The sequence below is a fragment of the Podarcis melisellensis genome (assembly GCF_964234715.1).
Source record: "Podarcis melisellensis genome assembly, chromosome: 4".
NCBI classification, from domain to species: domain Eukaryota; kingdom Metazoa; phylum Chordata; class Lepidosauria; order Squamata; family Lacertidae; genus Podarcis; species Podarcis melisellensis.
The window spans coordinates 97066586-97085746 of NC_138531.1; the positions used below are offsets into that span (position 1 = coordinate 97066586).

General features: G+C 42.1%; 1 protein-coding gene across 5 annotated transcripts in view; it reads right to left on the reverse strand.

The window, feature by feature from the left end:
* The window catches only part of FCHSD2 (FCH and double SH3 domains 2), a 140529-nt gene that overhangs the window by 100593 nt on the left and 20775 nt on the right, over positions 1–19161 (reverse strand). For all 5 annotated transcript variants that reach the window (XM_081909754.1, XM_081909753.1, XM_081909752.1 and 2 more), the window contains exon 3: positions 10873–10918. In XM_081909754.1, the coding sequence (XP_081765880.1) occupies positions 10873–10918 (46 nt within the window). The remainder of the gene's footprint in view (positions 1–10872; positions 10919–19161) is intronic.

Here is a 19161-nt window from a genome sequence, read left to right on the forward strand (position 1 = left end):
CCCCTCCTTAAGATAATTTCTCTGAACCCAGAAATGCCAAATATCCTCTTTGGAGGGTGTGACAAATATCTTCTTTGGAGGGCACAGGTGGTGGTAGCCCAGCTTCAGGCTTGTATGAAGGAAACAGATGATCTGAAACAGTTTCAGTCTGACTTCATGCCCAGTCATTGCACAGGAAAAGCCTTGGTCACCCAAGGGGCATGTGGTGTGTGTGGGACTGTTCAGTGCCATGGAAACTGGTCTGTTGGATCCTGAAGGCTTCGGTCTTGCCCCCTATGCTATTCTACATCTACCTGAAACCACTGGAAGCTGTCATCAGGAGATCTGGTATTATCAACATGCAGATGACACCAGATTTCTCTCTCTACTCCAACTGAATCAAGAGATGAGGTTGAAGTGCCAGACCAGTTCTTGGAGGTGGTGATGGGCTGGATGTGAACCAATAAACTGCAGCTGAATCCTGAAACTACAGAGGCGTTTATGAGTCTGGAAGGTGGGAAGATGGGCTGCTCTGGACGGAGCTGCACTCTCTTCGTACGGTTAAGTCTTTGGAATTGAGGCTTCCATAACTAATATGGGAAGATAACAGGGGAATGCCTAGTTGGGCAGAGAAGCCGCAAGAAGGAATTGAAAGGAAAGGTGTCCCCAGACAATTTCCTTCACGGGCAAACGGCACTTGGGAAATAGCAAATTACCAGTTTAATTTAATGGCATGCAACCTAGCTCTTACCACACAGCAACTGAAGGACAGCTCTCACTTGGGTTTTGTTTTTCCGCTCATGAGTTACTACACTAGCTCTGCATCTTAACAAAAACAGCCAGCAGCAGTTGCTAAGCCAGACAGTGTCTCGTCTCCCGGAAAGATGTGCCAAGAGGAGGAAAATCTCTTCTCTCCACAAAGGCTGTTTCACGAAAACCGGGCTTTTCTTTTTTCGGTCCGCAGTTCTAACAGCCTCATGCTCCTTTATTCAAAGTTACAAAGCAGGAGGAAACAAAGTATTTCCAGGATTACACTGAAAACACATTTCTTAGAATGGCTGGCAGGAAATGGGGGAAATAAACCCCAAGGCAGGTTTAAGTTCAGATTTGTTTTTTTTCTTTTAAAAAAGCCAAGTTAATTGTCAGAGTCCTTATAGATTTCATTTAGAGCTTTCGTCACATCTTAACATAAGAAGGGTTTGCTGGATCAGACCAAGGGCCCATCTTGTCCAGCATCCTGTTCTCACAGTGGCCGGCCAGATGCCTGTGGGAATCTGGCAGGCTAGATCTGAGAACAAGGGCCCACTCCCCTCCTGCCGTTTCCAGAAACTGGATTTCAGAAGCATTACTGGCTCCAGCTGTGGAGGCAGAGTGTAGCCATCATGGCAAGTAGCCCTCACCTCAATGAATTTGTCTAATCTTCTTTGAAAGCCTGCTAGGCTATCGCTGCCTTCTGCTGTATGAGTGGAGGTGGCTGAGAGTAGTAGTAGTAGTAATAATAATAATAATAATAATAATAATAATAACAACAACAACAACAACAACAACAACAACAAAACAACAACAACAATAGTTTATTATTTATACCCCGCCCCATCTGGCTGGGTTTCCATAGCCACTCTGGGCGGCTTCCAGCAAAACACTAAAATACAATAACCTATTAAACATTAAAAGCTTCCCTAAACAGGGCTGCCTTCAGATGTCTTCTAAAAGTTTGGTAGTTGTTTTTTCTCTTTGACATCTGGTGGGAGGGCGTTCCACAGGTGCCACTACCGAGAAGGCCCTCTGCCTGGTTCCCTGTAACTTGGCTTCTCAAAGGAACCGCCAGAAGGCCCTCGGAGCTGGACCTCAGTGTCCGGGCAGAACGATGGAGGTGGAAATGCTCTTTCAGGTATACAGGACCGAGGCCGTTTAAGGCTTTCAAGGTCAGCACCAACACTTTGAATTGTGCTCGGAAACGTACTGGGAGCCAGTGTAGCTCTTTCAAGACTGATGTTATATGGTCTCGGCGGCCGCTCCCAGTCACCAGTCTGGCTGTCGCATTCTGGATTAGTTGTAGTTTCCGGGTCCCCTTCAAAGGTAGCTTCTGTCTGTGTGCTGACTAGCAATTATTAAATGGAGGGGGGGGGGTTTACTTTGACTCTAACTTCTATGGATAGGGGAGGGGGTTTCTTAGTAAGAGAATAACGTAACACATACGTCTTTGGAACTGTTGTTTATTCATTCTAGCTCACCATTGTCTTTAGTAAGGTGAGTTTGAAGTGAAGAGGACATGGCCTTAATTTTGTGAACACCAGAACTTCACCTTTACAGTTCCTGAATCACTAAGTCACCTTAAAACGTTTTCATTATCTCTATGAAGTCCGGTTTCTGCTTGCAGGAGAGTGATAATTAAACCTTTCTGGAACATACAAGGATTAGTATGCTGATCTTTTTTTCTTTTTTTGCAACTATTGTGGATCAGGATGTTAATTGTTCTTTCCAGGTCAAGTCGCATATAGTTCATGAGCTGTATATTTTATATTAAACTCATGCCGGGTGCACAAATGCCATGATCCATAGAAATAAAGCATGTAGAAAGTTCAGACTAGCCCCTATCATTACAAGCATCAAGTAAGCCTCCATGATTGACAGAACTGACTCATGGAGGGTAGGTCTAAGCCACTGACTGTCACTAGGTCATGCGGACATGAATCCATAAGGAAATTTTGCATTCAGCTACCCTCCTTTACTGGAACATACTGTATCTCAATCGGCATGTCCTTGAATCACTTTTCTGACTTCAGAGATTTCATCTGGTATTGCCCAAAGATTTTCAAATAGATCACTACAACTGTAAGATTTAGAAATTTGCCTTGAAATAAATCAAAACAGAGATTCCCAAGCTGCTGATGCCAATAGCACACTTAGTGGTTTCCCTAAATACAGTGGTACCTCAGGTTACATACGCTTCAGGTTACATACGCTTCAGGATTACAGACTCCACTAACCCAGAAATAGTGCTTCAGGTTAAGAACTTTGCTTCAGGATGAGAACAGAAATCGTGCTCTGGCGGCGCGGCGCAGCACGGCAGCAGCAGGAGGCCCCATTAGCTAAAGTGGTGCTTCAGGTTAAGAACAGTTTCAGGTTAAATACGAACCTCCGGAACAAATTAACCTGAGGTACCACTGTATATGCTTACACTGATCATCTCAGGACAACACTATCCACTTCCTTCCCTGAGTCACTAGCTCAGCACTCCAGTGTGATAGAGAAGTCCCATCAATAACAGGAAACTGTGAATGGGAAGACTCTAAACGGAGAAGAGGGCGCTGCAGAGATTTGTCAATAGAATGGAGAAAGTAAAGGAAGCTACGAAAGCTAATCTGAGGACCATTTCCTTACAAACAGTTTGCTGGGACACACTCTGAGAAAACTCATCCCATGATTGGAACATAGTAACCTCAAGCATTCAGGAAAACACAGACACACAGCTCTTCTTACACGAGCTAGAAAACTGACCCAGATCCTGTGATCATCATCGGAGGTCCTTCTTCATGTGCCTCTACCACAAGAGGCCTGGAGGGCGGCAACACGAGAGCAGGCCTTTTCTGCAATGGCTCCCATTTGTGGAATGCTCTCCCTAGGGAGACCCTCCTGGTGCCTTCATTACATATCTTTAGGTGCCAGGCAAAAGCATCCCTCTTCTCCCAGGCCTTTGGCTAATTAAACAATCTGTGGCCTTTTAAACTTTGTGTGCACGTGTGTTTCTGTTTGTTACTATGTTATGTACTGTATTTTTTGCTCTAAAAGACGCACCAGACCACAAGACGCACCTAGTTTTTGGAGGAGGAAAACAAGAAAAAAATTATTCTGAATCCCAGAAGCCAGAACAGCAAGAGGGATCGCTGCACAGTGAAAGCAGCGACCCCTCTTGCTGTTTTGGCTCCTGGGATAGCTGCACAGTCTGCATTCGCTCCATAAGACGCCCACACATTTCCCCTTACTTTTTAGGAGGGAAAAAGTGAGTCTTATAGAGCAAAAAATACGGTACTTCTGTTTTTTTATATTGCAAATGGTCCTGTGATCCTCATATGAAGGGGCAATACAGAAATTTAATGGATGATAATGGAATAGAAAACTCAATTTTCCACTTCATAAAGAAGGATCTGCAATCTCATATGACTCCAGTGTTGCATCACTCCGTTTTTTTCAAGAAGTGAGCAGGTGGCAATGGAGGGAACTGTCACGTTTTCTCCTTACCTCTTATGCCCTTAAGGAATTGTCAGGGGGTTTCAGGAATTTTCCTGTGCAGAGTCCACACAACATGCACACACGGGGATAGACAGCTTTTTGTCTATACAGCTATGCTTGTATGGAGATTTTTGTCTCCTCCATATAAAAAAAAAAGTAACCTCAGGGCAAACTTCTTTTAAAAAGAAGAACCGATACCAATAATTGGCAATAATACTCCTCCTGTACCTGTATACAGACTGAACATCTGCACTGCATGAGTATCTTGAAGCCAATGGCAATAAATAAAGCAAAAAAATAAGTATTCACTCAGCCTGTATCTCACAAACACACCTCCTTTTATCCAAGCGCTGCTTCTGGGCTTGTGGCCAATGTGATATTTAATTAAAGTCTACTCACTCTTGATTCTCTCTCAATAACTTGGTTACCATCTTCAACTGCCATTAAAGGAATCTCATTACACAAACTGAGCTTCTGCTGAATTTCCAGATGTTGCAATGGGGTGATTTTGAAAGAAGTGGCAGCTTGAATGCCAACAGAAGGCCACAGATAGGCTTTTAAAATCAGTGAGATGTCATAGTTATCCATCTCCTCCGTTGAGGGATGGTGTGAATTTGCAATTGTACTCTCCCGGCTTAGGACAACACACAGGCTTTGATAAGAGACAGATCTCCAGGAGGGGACTTTGCCTGCACGCCCTGCTTCTCCATCACAGATTTGTCCTGTCCTATAATATGCTGTATGTATGGAAGTGAGAGCTGGACCACAAAGAAGGCCGATCGCCGAAGAATTTATGCTTTTGAATTATGGTGCTGGAGGAGACTCTTGAGGGTCCCAAGGACTGCAAGAAGATCAAACCGATCCATTCTTAAGGAAATCAGCCCCAAGTGCTCACTGGAAGGACAGTGCCTGGCGTGCTCTGGTCCATGGGGTCACGAAGAGTCGGACACGACTAAACAACAACAACAACAACAATAATAATAATATGCTGTTGGGCAAGGGTGTTCCCGTGATTGTACTAAGGGCCTTACATTTTAGAGACAAGGAAATCGAACCCTTCTTCCTGTACAAAGCTGAGTGTGAACTTACAAGATAAACCTTGGAACTGAGGCTACCTTCTATATCTCATCGCCAAGGAAGACTGTTATCTAGCCATTGTGGATAAGGAAACCTGAGTAATTAAACCGGTGTCTTGTTACCAAGAGACTGAAAATATTTCAGATTCCCTACAGCTCTGTCAAAGCAATAAGCCAAAACCAAACTACTCGGAGAGAGTGGAGTTTGCTCACTATTGGAAGTTCAGATCTCACATTAGTCCATTAATGTTTCTCCATGTGGGAAGAGACTGGGCACTACTGAAGGGAAAAGGAAGTCTTACATGCGCCATTCTGACTTCTGTAAAAGGGCGACATGCAACATATAAAGTGACTCTTTAAAATACAGTGGTGCCTCGATAGACGAAAAGAATTCGTTAGGCAATTCTCTTCGTCTAGTGGTTTTTTCGTCTTGCGAAGCAAGCCCATTGAGAGCTTAGTGGATTAGCGCTACAGCTGTCAAGCGGCTTCCAGCGATCAGCTGTTAAGCGGCTTATCAGCGGAACAGCTGATAAGCGGCTTAGCGGCTTAAGAAAAGGGTGAAAAAAGCGAAAAAAAACCCGCAGGGGGATGCAAGATTTTTTTCGTCTTGCGAAGCAAGCCCATAGGGGAATTCGTTTTGCGAAGCGCCTCCAAAACGGAAAACCCTTTCGTCTAGCGGGTTTTCCGCCTTGCGAGGCGTTCGTCTTGCGGGGCACCACTGTATGTGTTTCACTCCTCATGAGCAAAAAGCACGCTGAAGTTAAAATCGAAGAACTGTTTTGGTCATTACATATACATTAAGCTCGCAACTTACTACAGTGGTGCCCCGCAAGACGAACGCCTCGCAAGACGGAAAACGCGCTAGACGAAAGGGTTTTCCGTTTTGGAGACGCTTCGCAAAACGAATTTCCCTATGGGCTTGCTTCGCAAGACGAAAATGTCTTGCGAGTTCCTGCGGTTTTTTTCCCCTCCCCCCCATTTTCCTAAGCCGCTAAGCCGCTTAACAGCTGATCGCTGAAAGCCGCTAAACCGCTAATAGCGCTAATCCGCTAAGCTGTCAATGGGCTTGCTTCGCAAGACAAAAACGAAGAGCCTCACGGAACGGATTAATTTCGTCTTGCGAGGCACCACTGTATGTCAGCGATGAGGAACCTTTGGCCCTCTGGACGGCGCTAGAGTCCAACTTCAGTCAGCTTTTACCCAAATAATAACCCACTGGGAGGGCTTATCATTTTGTGAAATGAATGTGTGACTTTCAGCCAGTCGTTCCTAAAGTCAGTGTATGCATGATTTCTTTCTCTATAGTTTGCAATTAACCAGCAGAGTTATAATGAAATCATCTGTTAAGGGTTTTAAATTTGGTATGAAATATTTTGTTTAGTGCAGGAGACATTAAGCTATATGTTATCTCTCTTACACTGAACAAAATAACATTTGCACAGGAAGTTCACCAGTCCCTGGAATCTGAACCATGATCTTTCACACACAATTTAAAACCCTTAACAGATGACTTCATAGCACAGAAATTACGAAAGGGGAGGAAAAATCTAAGCATATTTCCTTTACCCCATTGTAGTGGCTAAATAAGATCGCATTGCTCACGGCAGTCAGTCTTTTGGCCATCTGAACTGGAGTTTAAACCTTATCACTAAATGCAGCACTCCTTCAAATTAGGGTATAATCTTTTTTAAAAGAAAAAAGAAGGACCTTAAGGCTATAGAGAAAGTTATGACAATATTCAAAGTGCTTAGTGAAATCTCAGAACACCCTGGGGAAGGACACGCCAAACAGGTCCTAGTGGAAGTCTGCAATGCTCTGTTTTGTTCCTTGTGACATTAGCAGAAGACAAACTTGTGTCCAATAGGCAAGACACAATAGTTCAGGCTGCAAAAATGTAACACCCCACTGCACAGAATTTGGACTTTTAATTTTATAATATTAAGCACCAAGCACACACCCCTTTATTATTTGGAAATTTAAGAAAGAAAAAATATATAAAATATAAATAAAACTAACAGTAATAAAAAAAACTATAATCAGTTCACATTAAAGATACAGTAACCACCAGGACATGCATCTTAAGTTAAATATATGAGTTTTTTAAGTTTTCTAGATGTCCAAATGGGTATCCACATGAAATTGATGCCACTCTATGCAATATGTTCAAACAAAGCCAAGGCCGAGTGGTCCTCAGATCACTGGGCAATGGATGTGTGTACCTATCCTGTAAAAGCACTCTTAAAGGATCCATGAAAAGCTGGAGAATGCAAGTTCTACTAGACTGAGATGACATGATGGGCTGCACTACCATTATGCCAACAAGTTCAGTAAAGTCCTGTAACTGAAAGATGCAGAAGGTGGGTTTTAACTTAAATCCAATACTTTCATTCAGTAAGTATTTTTCTTGTCTGGACAGCAACCCAGGTCTTAACTTGCCTCGCACTATAATCTCACGCACATTGACCAAGAGGAAATTCCCAATAAGAAAAGCTCCTAGGAACTGTGTAGAATTTGCAGCCTTAAGTCACACTAGTGGATTCAGATCTCAATTATATTGCATGCTCCCTCCAGCATTAATTGCAAAAAAAGGGGGGGTTTCTAGCTTCGTTAATGAAATAAGGCTATCCAAGTGAATGTTTAGACTTCAGGTGAGGAATGGGAATTTGAACCTGAATTGCTTAAGATAATTATGACAATGGCAGATGCAGCACTGCAGCCGTCACGATGGTCAGCCAAATATAACCCGCTACCTTTGGCCCTACAGGAACTTCTCTCTGCAGGTAGCAAATATTTGTCAAATTAGGAGCCTGCCTTTTTATTACTTGGCAGCTGGCACAGGCCACTTTCCTGAGTCGACTTGGCCACCCTTACATTTCCGCTCTCCCCCCCTTTCTTTCCTTGGGAGGGTAAGGCTGGAGAGCTGGGCTGATAGAAGGCTTTTTATCTGCTCGAAGCCAAACAAGTCAGCTACTGTACACTTAGGACCTTATACACTGAATAATCATTTACAACAGATTTAACTTAAACATTCTCTCTGTTTTCTTTAGCTGTCAACACTTTCTGGATTTCTCTGCAACTGAAAGCACTGCTTCTAGCACTGCAGTGAGTGGAAACAGGCTTTAAGGAGTTCACTATGCCCCTTATATTCCCTAGACTAAGAAAAAAAGCACTGTTCAAAGCCGCCCAATGCATCTGGTGGGGTCTCCTGTAAAGTCCTGCTCACTAAATCAGGGGCGTCCTTAGGATGGTCAATAAAAGTCTGGCTTAATTTGTACTAAATGTATGGTAACCATGGCCAACTTTATAGTTTAACTACTGCTACAGAAAAGGGCCCCAGCAGGACTATACACAAACACCTATGCCTGAAGGATGGACCTATTCCATCCAATTCATGTTTCAATCCGCTTCAAGGTCTCCTACTGCTCAGAAATTCTGGCGCATGTTCCTTCAATCGACACATTTTTGACCATGAAAAGAGTACAGCCTTTGCAATTCAGTATGTTTTATTATAGGACTTAAATGACAAAACACTGTCATTTCTTTGTTTCCAACAAGACACGGTTGGCACAGCACCAAAGAACTCACACAAAGCAGTTTATTTCTTCTGTACCATTTCATTTTCTGAAGAGCAAGAAAAAAGGTTACTAATTCTGTCCGGCGGAAGGGGCAGTAAGAGGGACTCGCTGAAGCCAAATGTTTCACGATGAGGTCTGTTCTTCGCTGCTTGTGGTCTTCAACATGCCACTCAAAATTTATTGGCAAGCTACATTTCCCCTCAATAACTCTTCCCCTGCCTTCAAACAACCAACAACTGAAGATAAATGTTTGGTAATTGACAGACCGTAAGATAGCAGAAGGGGAGACACAAAGGGGGGAAAATGTGACAAGTCTGACAGAACTGCGACCAGCAGGCATTATACATGTATTCCTTGTCAGAAATAATGAAAATGAATTTCAGACATGTTGCAGACAGACAGAATAGAAAATGTTTTTATTTAGTGTCCGAATTCGCCTAACGAGCTGATGGTCAGCATGCCAGCGAAACACAGACACTTGCAGGCACATGAATAGTTCTGTTGCACCAAGTTAAACCAGAATAGTTAAATGTGTGCATCCGTGCAGCATTTTTAGTAATGCTGTTGGTATTATTTATTGTTCACGTGGGATATAATGTGCAAAGGATATCCAATTTCTCATGAACTTCATCTTCTTAAGAGAGCCTGAGAAGAGTGCCCCTATTTCTGTTTTAATGAGGCAGACCCTGCATTTCTCAAAGCTATTTAGGGACTTCACGGTGAAGGAGATTTATCGCTAGGTTTCAGAGGTCCAAAGCCATTCAATGGCACCACACTGGATCACGCAATAAGTGTACTAAGAATAGAGTACAATGTGCAGAACACTGAAGGCAGGGCCGCGTTATGCAAACCCAGCCTTGTAGCACAAAGACTCCCAAGTCTCTTTCCCAGCTCTTAAGTCAGAGGCCAGCAACCTTAATCGGAGGGTGGGCTGGTTGACGCTCCGTCCATCAGAGGATGGGCCGGAGCGTGCGCACATGCACGCTCTTCCGGGTCAGAGGAGCACCCGTGCGCGTACACTATTTCCGGAGCTACTCTGACCTGGAAGAGCACCAGAAATAGTCTGTGCACATGCGCACGGGCGCCAGACGCTTCTCCATCCCGCATGTGTGCGCACACACTATTTCCGGTGCACATCCGGGACGGAGGAGCACTCGTGCGCACAGGCGCCATCAACCCGGAAGTTGGTCCCCGCACCACACTGGTAAGAGCAGGCAGGGGGGTCGCCATGGGTCAGTTAGACGAGCCTTGTGGGCAGCTACCGGCCCATGGGCCTTGGGTTGCCGATCCCTGTCTTAAGTGCACTGGAAGAAGGAACCCCAAATGTCTCACACCTGAGGGGAGGGAACAGATCATCAGCAAGACCCTGTATACAACAAAAACATTCCTACTGCCAGGAATGTGGAGGTTAGTTAAGTTTCTCTGTACAGTGGTACCTCGCAAGACGAATGCCTCGCAAGACAAAAAACTCGCTAGACGAAAGGTTTTTCCGTTTTCGATTTGCCTCGCAAGACGAATTTCCCCTATGGGCTTGCTTCGCAAGACGAAAACGTCTCGCGACGTCTAAAAACAAAGACATGTTTTGTTTATAAAGTTAATTTATTTTCCCTTCAGTTTTTGAACTGCTCTTTACAGTATGTGTGACTTTAAAGAGCAGTTAATAAACTGTTGTTGTACCAAATTTGGCTTTGTTTAGACCTTTTTTGACCATAGGAACGCATTAATTGATTTTCAATGCATTCCTATGGGATTTCGTGCTTCGCAAGACGAAAAATTCGCTAGACGACAAAAATTGCGGAACGAATTAATTTCGTCTTGCGGGGCACCACTGTACCTAATTTTTGTGGGGCCGCTGCTACCTTTTCTGGGTCTGCCTTGTTGGCAGTGGCCATGTCACCAGGACGGGCTTTTTTTGGTTGGATGGGAGGGGAGCAGGAGACTTAGAGCAGAGGAAAAGAGACACTTTGCCAGTCCTCAGACAATCAGCACAGAGTTATTCTGTGACTTACCTGGGCATATTCTCTCTCAATTGCAGCCTTCTTCTGACTGAATATCCTACAAGAAACATGAAGGAAATGTCATCAAAACAGAGAGTATTAGAGGGCAAATGCAACTGATGCACTTTAAAATTAAGTTCTGCATAAGCTCAGTTTACTGTGGGTTTGCCCTGGCAAGAAAACACACGGACGATGAACTGTTCAATGGTTAAAACATTATCGGGCAACTGCAGCTTATGGGTTCAAAAGCACTTCAGTCTCAAGTGGAGGACAGTTCTTGGGGATGCCACAAGATATTTCAACCAGCCCAGCTGAGCCACACCTAGGCTTTTTGAAAGGAATTGTTCCAGTTCTATCCTTAGCAAGTTTGGCCAGTTTTTCCAAGTGCAAGACTCTCATCCCCTCTCAAAGAAATGCCCTGCTTCAGTCACATTGGCATAGATCCCCTTACTGTCAGTGAAGTGAAATGGAAAATTTCCCAGTGCTTCATTTTTTTCTGAGGATTTTTTTCCATTTCCTAAGTTCATTAGTAGCAAACTACAAATAAATATCAAGCAAGCCTAGCAATTTCAAAGGTTTCAAGTTAAAATAAATTAAATCACTCTCTAGGGCATCAGGACGGCTTTCTTTAAATGCAGACTGAAAATCTGCATGTCAATTTACAAATCTATTCCTTGTAATGAACAAGTCCTAGTTGAGAGGTGAAAAGACATTCATTCCTTATTGGTGTCTATTTTATCAGTTTTCTACTTTTCAGCAAATTCAGTAAAGGTTTTGTCAAGTAATAACCTGAACATTCCAAGATATATTTAAAAATTCTTGGTCATAAAAGCAACACCAGAATGAAATATATATAATCTACTTAAAAGGAAACTCTCAATAGAGAAATAACATAAAGACCATGTAACTGAAAACTGAGATTAAACCCCCCCCCCAGTATTTTCTTATTGTTTTAGTCAGTCAATAATGGTTATAAATCATATGCTCTATATAAAATAACCCATTAATATTACATTATACCAGAAACTTAAAACCACAGAATTGCAGTTGAAAGGGACCAAAGATCATCTAGTCCAACCCCGTGCAATGGGACTTGAACCCACAATCATGAAATTAAGAGCCTCATGCTCTACCAACAGAGCACTATTTCCATGAAAATATATTCCATTTTTAACAGATGTGTTTCAGCTCCACACAAGCTTTCTTCAAGCCGTAGGAATTTGTTATCTTTTAGGTACCAGGTCCTCATTATAACCATGTAATAGCCTTAATGGTATTAATAAATTCACACATGGCAATTCTTAATAATTTTGACAGATTTCTTTCAGAGCTGTTGAATATTTCTACATGCCCACCTGGAAAGCCATATGGTATTGGTTCAGCACATCTCTAACACAAGTGCATCCTTATTTATTTAACTTAGTCATGTTGAGATTAAGATTTTTAATTGAGATCACATAACACTGGTTCTGAAAGACCTGCATTGGCTCCCAGTACATTTCTGAGCAAAATTCAAGTGTTGGTGGTGACCTTCAAAGCCCTAAACGGCCTCGGCCCAGTATACCTGAAGGAGAGTCTGCACCCCCATCGGACACGCAGGTCCAGCTCTGAGGACCTTCTGGCGGTTCCCTCACTGTGAAAAGTGAGGTTGCAGGGAACCAGGCAGAGGGCCTTCTCGGTAGTGGCGCCCGCCCTGTGGAATGCCCTCCCATCAGATGTCAAGGAAATAAACAACTATCGGACTTTCAGGAGACATCTAAAGGCAGCCCTGTTTAGGGAAAATTTTAATGTATGATATTTTATTGTGTTTTTAATATTCCGTTGGGAGCTGATCAGATGGGCGGGTATTGATAATAATAATAAATTAATATTATTAAAATTTTCTCTCTATATTTTCATTAATCACTACTTGACAATAATTTGATCATTCGGCTTTCAAATAATGCATTTTCATTCTTTTCCTTCTCCATTAAACCACATAAAATTTAGATAACTCCTTCTGAGTCACCTGTAATTATACTAACAATTTTTCAAACCAAGTAAGTTACTGACCTACCTTTTTATATACTTCAAATGAAAATATTCAAACCAATTCTTTCTTTCCAATATTTTTATTAGCTTTAAATAAAAATGTTTCCCTTTGTTCATTTTTAAAGAAGATTTAGGTGTACACATTCAGGCTTTAGTCAAGGCCGTGTGTTTCCTGCAATTCTGCAAGCGTACAGAATACAGTGTTTAGCATGGAGTTATTATTCATAATCTCGGCTTGTTTTTTTTTTTTAAAGCACGTTTCTGACTGCTAAAATCTGTGAAATTTTTCAAAGCCCTTGCCCCTCCCTCTGATTAGCAAAACCGTGATAAATTATGCGAGAGCAGGAGTTGCAGAAATATGCAAATTTGTGCAATTGCATTAAGCTATGGCTCACAGTTTAGCTTAAAACTTTTGTTCCCCCCCCCCAAGCATAAACTAACAGTAGTGATAAAGCCTTGAGGATTTCCCCCTAAGAAGCTGACTTGAAACATAAGTTCAATTCATAGTTGCTTCCTCTCATAGAAGTCTGCTTTGTATGATACTCCCTTCAAGATAACTTGAAGCTCTATTGCAGGAACGAATACAGCAACTATGAGCATTGCTCATGCTACTTTGTGAAAGAGTCAAGCAGCTTTTAAGATACAGAACAGCCAACATCTGTTAGAAATGCCAATAAAGGCAGCATTTTACCTTTCGAAAATTACAGAACAGAGTAAAAAACAAAAACAAAACTAAGTTATGTTGTACAAATAGACTAATTTTTTTCTGCATTCCAAATTAGTCAACAGCTGAAGCAGAAACTGATTTTTTTTGTCATCTTAATCCATTTTATAGCAATAGGCTCTCTACTCCTCAAGCAACCTCAAATTAGTTTGCTTTGCACCCAGTTCAAATAAAAGGCTCCTGTCTCTTGTGACAGCAGATACACTAAGTTGCACAGAACGCACTACAATGATTAAAAACTTTCTTTTTGTCCCCTGTGATCATTATCAAGCAGTATGTTAGAAATCTTGCTTTATAGCAACGCTATTCTAACGTACAGGAAAAGCCTCTCTCGCCCCCAATATTTAATTGCAGCATGAACTAGCTATTGCATTTTATTCTCTCTTTGCAAAGAATTGACTTAGGAAGAAGCAATACTGGAGATTGACAGTACCAGCCTTTTATGTTTTCAGGAATTGTGTTCTCTCCAGCTGTGTTACTGACATCCCTAAACAGACATATACAAAGCTTTTTTCCCCCCACCTCAGGACAGTTTATACAGGAACCCTCTGATGACATCTAGACGTTTATTACCAGACATCAAGAGAAACAAGATTTAAAGAGTCAGATTTCCCAAGAGTAAAGAACCTCTGCTAGCAGTAGGGGAAAAAGTCACTGATCTAAAACATTTACTGTCTTATCTTGAGTAATCTGACATTCCACATTTGTACAATGTCAAGAATTTCAGATTTAACAGTTTAATTCAAGAGAGGGGAGGGGGCTTGTTCGTTCACCAGCATTCTAGTAGTGAATGTTTGGCATTATATATTAACAAAAGCCTTCTGTAGCACTCATTAAAATCCTGGAAAGAGCCTATTTGCTTGCACAACCCCCTCCCCCATCTGTTATGCATTACGCACATGTATTCATAACTGCTGTTTTATATGCATGACTTAGACATTAATAATTGCTACAAAAGAAGGCTAAAGATGGTAAACTGCATTCCCTCCGACCTTGTCTCTGAGGCAGAAGCTGGTGTTTTCAAGAAATCTTTCAAGTAAGGAAACCTTGTCCTATCAGAGGTATTTATGCAGCATGCGTCCAATGTTTACCTTCATTTTTTCTATAAGAGCACATAGAAAAAGCAAAAGGTTTTGTTTTAGATGACCAAGGTGGGGAAAATGCTTTTTTTTATATGCTGATTTAAGTTCACATTTATCCTCCTAAACTCAGGGCCAGGAAACACCTTTGCACGAGCATAAAAATCATGTACCTGTCGTATGCCTCCTTTAAAAAGCAACCTCCTAGGTTTCTTGGGTGCAGAGTAAAATGTGACAATATGCAGACATCAGAAGAAGCTGCTCACACAGGAATCAGGGCTGGGCAAAAATTAGCAATGGCCTTTGGGTAGGGTGATGTGCAGCAGCCATATATTCTCCCACAGTTACGGTACATCAGGTCCTCATGACTCCGCAATGCATCTTTTCTTGCCCCCAACAATCCACCTGCCTCTCAAGTGCTCGCCAAGATAGAAAACAAACATGTAAATGCTTTAAAAGGCTTTACTTTGGAATCAGAATACGTGTAACAGTTAACCTATGTCAACCAGGGGTTGGGGAGAGATGTCATTTTTGGTACAAAATTGGTTTCCTCTGCAAATTCTTCAGATGGGCATTTAATATACAACTCATTCATTTGAAATTAAGTGAGACTGTCACGTTCTTGGCCTTCTTGTTACTGCCCCATTAAGATTTGCTAGACAAAGGATGGCTCCTGGGGCAGATCTGCCAAGCCAGCGAACCCCGCGGGGCCTCAGTTGTAACATGCCGGTCTTGTACTGCAGCCTGCCAAGCGCTTGGTAAATATAATTTATGTAGCCCCAGGTAAACTTCAAAACAAGAGCTTGAGTCTCTGTCTTGTGCGCTCTGTTGGTTGCTAACAGAAAACAGGCAGCCATGAGTTTGACAGTTCTGCCCTAAAAGGGAGATTCCACCATGCTCTCTTCTCAAAGCAGCAAAGACTTCAAAACCAGGGGAACTCCTAGAATCAATAAAAGGGAAGGGGTGGGGATAGAAATACGGTAGAAGTATTAGCCATGTCAGGAGACTGGTGTAGAATGGACATAGGGGATAGCAAAAAGGCATGAGCCAAGGTTAGAGAGCACAATAGTCAGGACATTTCTGGTGCACTTCTAACCAGTCCCTGCTATTACATTGGGAAAGGGAGATATCTATGCATGCGTCCAGACAGACAATTAACAACAGACCCATTCACACTGGATGACTTCCTAATGTGCAGTTAAAAGCAGTGTTTGAAATTCACCAGGCGCATTTTGCACGCAGCTATTGGTCACTTGCGACCAAGTGAAGACGCCCAGGCACCAAGATGTCGCCTGAAGTCTCCACCATCTGGAGATGCATGCCTGGGGATCCTCGGATTTTGACTATTTTCACACACTAGCAACACATCCTGTAGAATTCCATCCATCATATTTTATCTGCATGATCAGAATGAATTTCAGGAACCAAAAAGTTGCATTGAAATACGCGGTTTTCGGGCCTTCTGGCCCAAAAATGGCAACTAGGTGTTCCATTTTGGCAACTATAACACTGGTTTTAAGGAGCTATTTGGCGCCAAGCTTATATATCTGAATTTCTGACATTGGTTAAAAATCTGTTGCATAATAAGATGGTTGACCCAAAGTTTCTTGCTGTCCCCACCATTCATTATTCTGGATCCCCCTGCCTCTTTCTACAAATAAAATACTAGGGAAGGACAAAGGAAGCATTGAGAAAAAGCATACACAAGAGTTAGGGGAAGCTTTTTCAATCCAATGGGAATGGAATGATGGAAGCCAACAATTCATTCTCTCTCTCTCTCTCTCTTCCTTTTAAGGGCTGCTAGCTAGCTGCACTATGCTTCATATAAGTGTAGTTTATACGTTCAAATATACATTTTGGACTTTCCAGGGGAACAGAAAGGCTAGCAACAGTACCCATGGGAATCACCTAAAGCTGGTGAGAGGGGGATACATTAGTTCCTCCTCTATACATAACTGTGGAGGAAACTAGTATTATGTGGTCTGGCTTTTAAAAGAGTTCTTCCTCCTTATACCAAAACAAGCAAGCAGTGTGTGTGTGTGTGTGTGTGTGTGTGTGTGTACGTACGTACGTACATACACACACACACTTGACAGAACTTGGCAGGTTCATGAACAGCTCCAGTTTCAGAAGATCTGCAATAAACGTACCACTGCCGACAGTATGTAGCCTCCTTATATATTGTTTGCTGCAACTGGCGAGCTAGTTTATAGCCCTGATTAACAAATAATATTCTCCACACCATCTTGAAATGGATGCCTTTATAAAGCAATGCCACTGCAAGATCTTAAGTCAAGATGCAGCAAAGTGTTGCTTAAATGAACAGAAAAGACTAGCTTCAGAGAGCTAGAGCTAGATGACAGCTTTGTGGCTTTGAGTCTGTTTTAATACAGCGTTTATAAATCAGCTTTCTGCCTTGTACCAAGAACTGTCACAAGTTATAATTTATAAAATTTACAGTTATAAAGGCTCTTTAAGGAAGTTCACACTGCAGGAGGGAAAGGCAGTATGATTTTGTTTTGCTTAAAATAATTACTAATTACTATTTAAATTTACCATTTACCGCATAACACAATTGGCCAACTATTTTTTGGCATGTGTGGCACAGGAAAAAAAGCCCAAGCTAAGACTGTACCATTGGCAGTTCTCGCTGCCAATAATTGTGAAAGTAGATTGTGATATGTAAATACTACCTGTTTTGTTTAAAAAGTATTTAAGTGCCTACCAATTGCATTCTTTACTTTGTTTCCTTTTCCTATGTCAATGCACGGAGTCAGATTAAACCCTCTCATTATCTTAGGGAGCTGGTGCATTTGAACTCAGAGAAACAGACTTCTTCTAATGATTCTCAGAAGATCATGAAGACTCAAACTAAATTTGGCACACCTGCCAGCACATCCTCTTTCTATCACCCTTGTAGCTTTCAAACTGAAGAGAAACTGAAATTCAATGCAGGAAGCAGGCTGGGATGGTAAAGGTTTAGAAAGTTACGGTGGAGCGGGGGCCAAAAGCTAATAAAGGCATTGAATGGTAATAGAAAGGAGCATGTTCGTGGAAGCAGAGTACCCAGACTTCAAAATGAACAAGATTGTGATTGTGGTGATCTTCTCAGGTATACTAACAGTGTGGAAGAACCTCATTGGACAAGGAGAATCTTTCAAGTGCTCTGGTACACAATCTGATTCTAGTTTTGTATTCAACTGGTGAATGCAAGACAGCCATCTGTACAGTCCAGTGTCAAATACCTGCTGGGGCTGCCGGAGTCTGCTCACAGTTTTCGCCAGTTGTCCAATGCTATCTTTTCCCCTTTAGTAGCACCTTAAAGACCAACTAAGTTCTTGGTATGAGCTTTCGTGTGCATGCACAATTCTTGAGATATCTGAAGAAGTGTGCATGCACACGAAAGCTCATACCAAGAACTAACTTAGTTGGTCTTTAAGGTGCTACTGGAAGGAATTTTTTTGTTTTGACTATGGCAGACCAACAGACTACCTATCTGTAACTTTTCCCCTTTAGTTATTCTCCATGGTCCCTCAAGACTTTTATACAAGGCTGAGTGCAGGCAGTCTTTTTTAAAGTTTATCACACATGTACATAATGCTCTGAGTCAGAGTTCAGGAAAAGTAAGTACTACACCTGTCCAGCAAATATAAAAAGGAATTTATTCTTTTAAGACATGTGGACTTTTCCACCCGGCTTTACTATAACATCCAACGAAGGAAACTGAAGAAAAAAACCTTTGTTTCATTTACAATTGTACGGCAATAAAACATGGGTAAATATATGACTTGCTAGCAAAGAGAAGCTTCTCCTATATCTGTGCTGCCACTTGTTTTCAAAAGGATGAAGCTTTTCCAGTGACTCAAAGTCTCCAGGTCTAATTTTTCCAACATTAGCTGCCATTCTGCCATCACTCTCATCATGCACTTTAAAAGCTACTTATCCAAGTTTTCTTTTAAAACCTTATTTATGAACATTATCTCCCGCCTTTCTGAATCTAAATCCAATCAAGACAGCTTTCAAATAACATTCAATTATATACACAACAGTAGTATATTAAAGTGGGGGGGGGGGACATAGCAGGATCTGCCCCACATGGTAGTAGATGGTGGATCCCCCTGTGTTGCTGGGGGGTGACGACGACAGTACAACTGAGGCAGGCCCTGACACGGTCTTTTTCAGTCTGCCTCCCACTTCCTGCAATCTCCCCCACACGACAGATTTTCAAGAAACCGCATGGAAGAGATATATGCTCAATCCATAAATAAATGGCCTAATAAAGAGCCACATCGTCCCTTATAGTTGACGATGCCTCCACTTTCTGAAACATTCTTGGGATCCTAAGCCATTCTCCAATACCAAACTGATGTGATGAAAATGATGTGACACGCTGTGTAGAGCAGGCACAAGGGTTCAAACTGAGCTGGGGAGGAGTAAAATCTAGGTGACCGCAAATTGTGGACCACT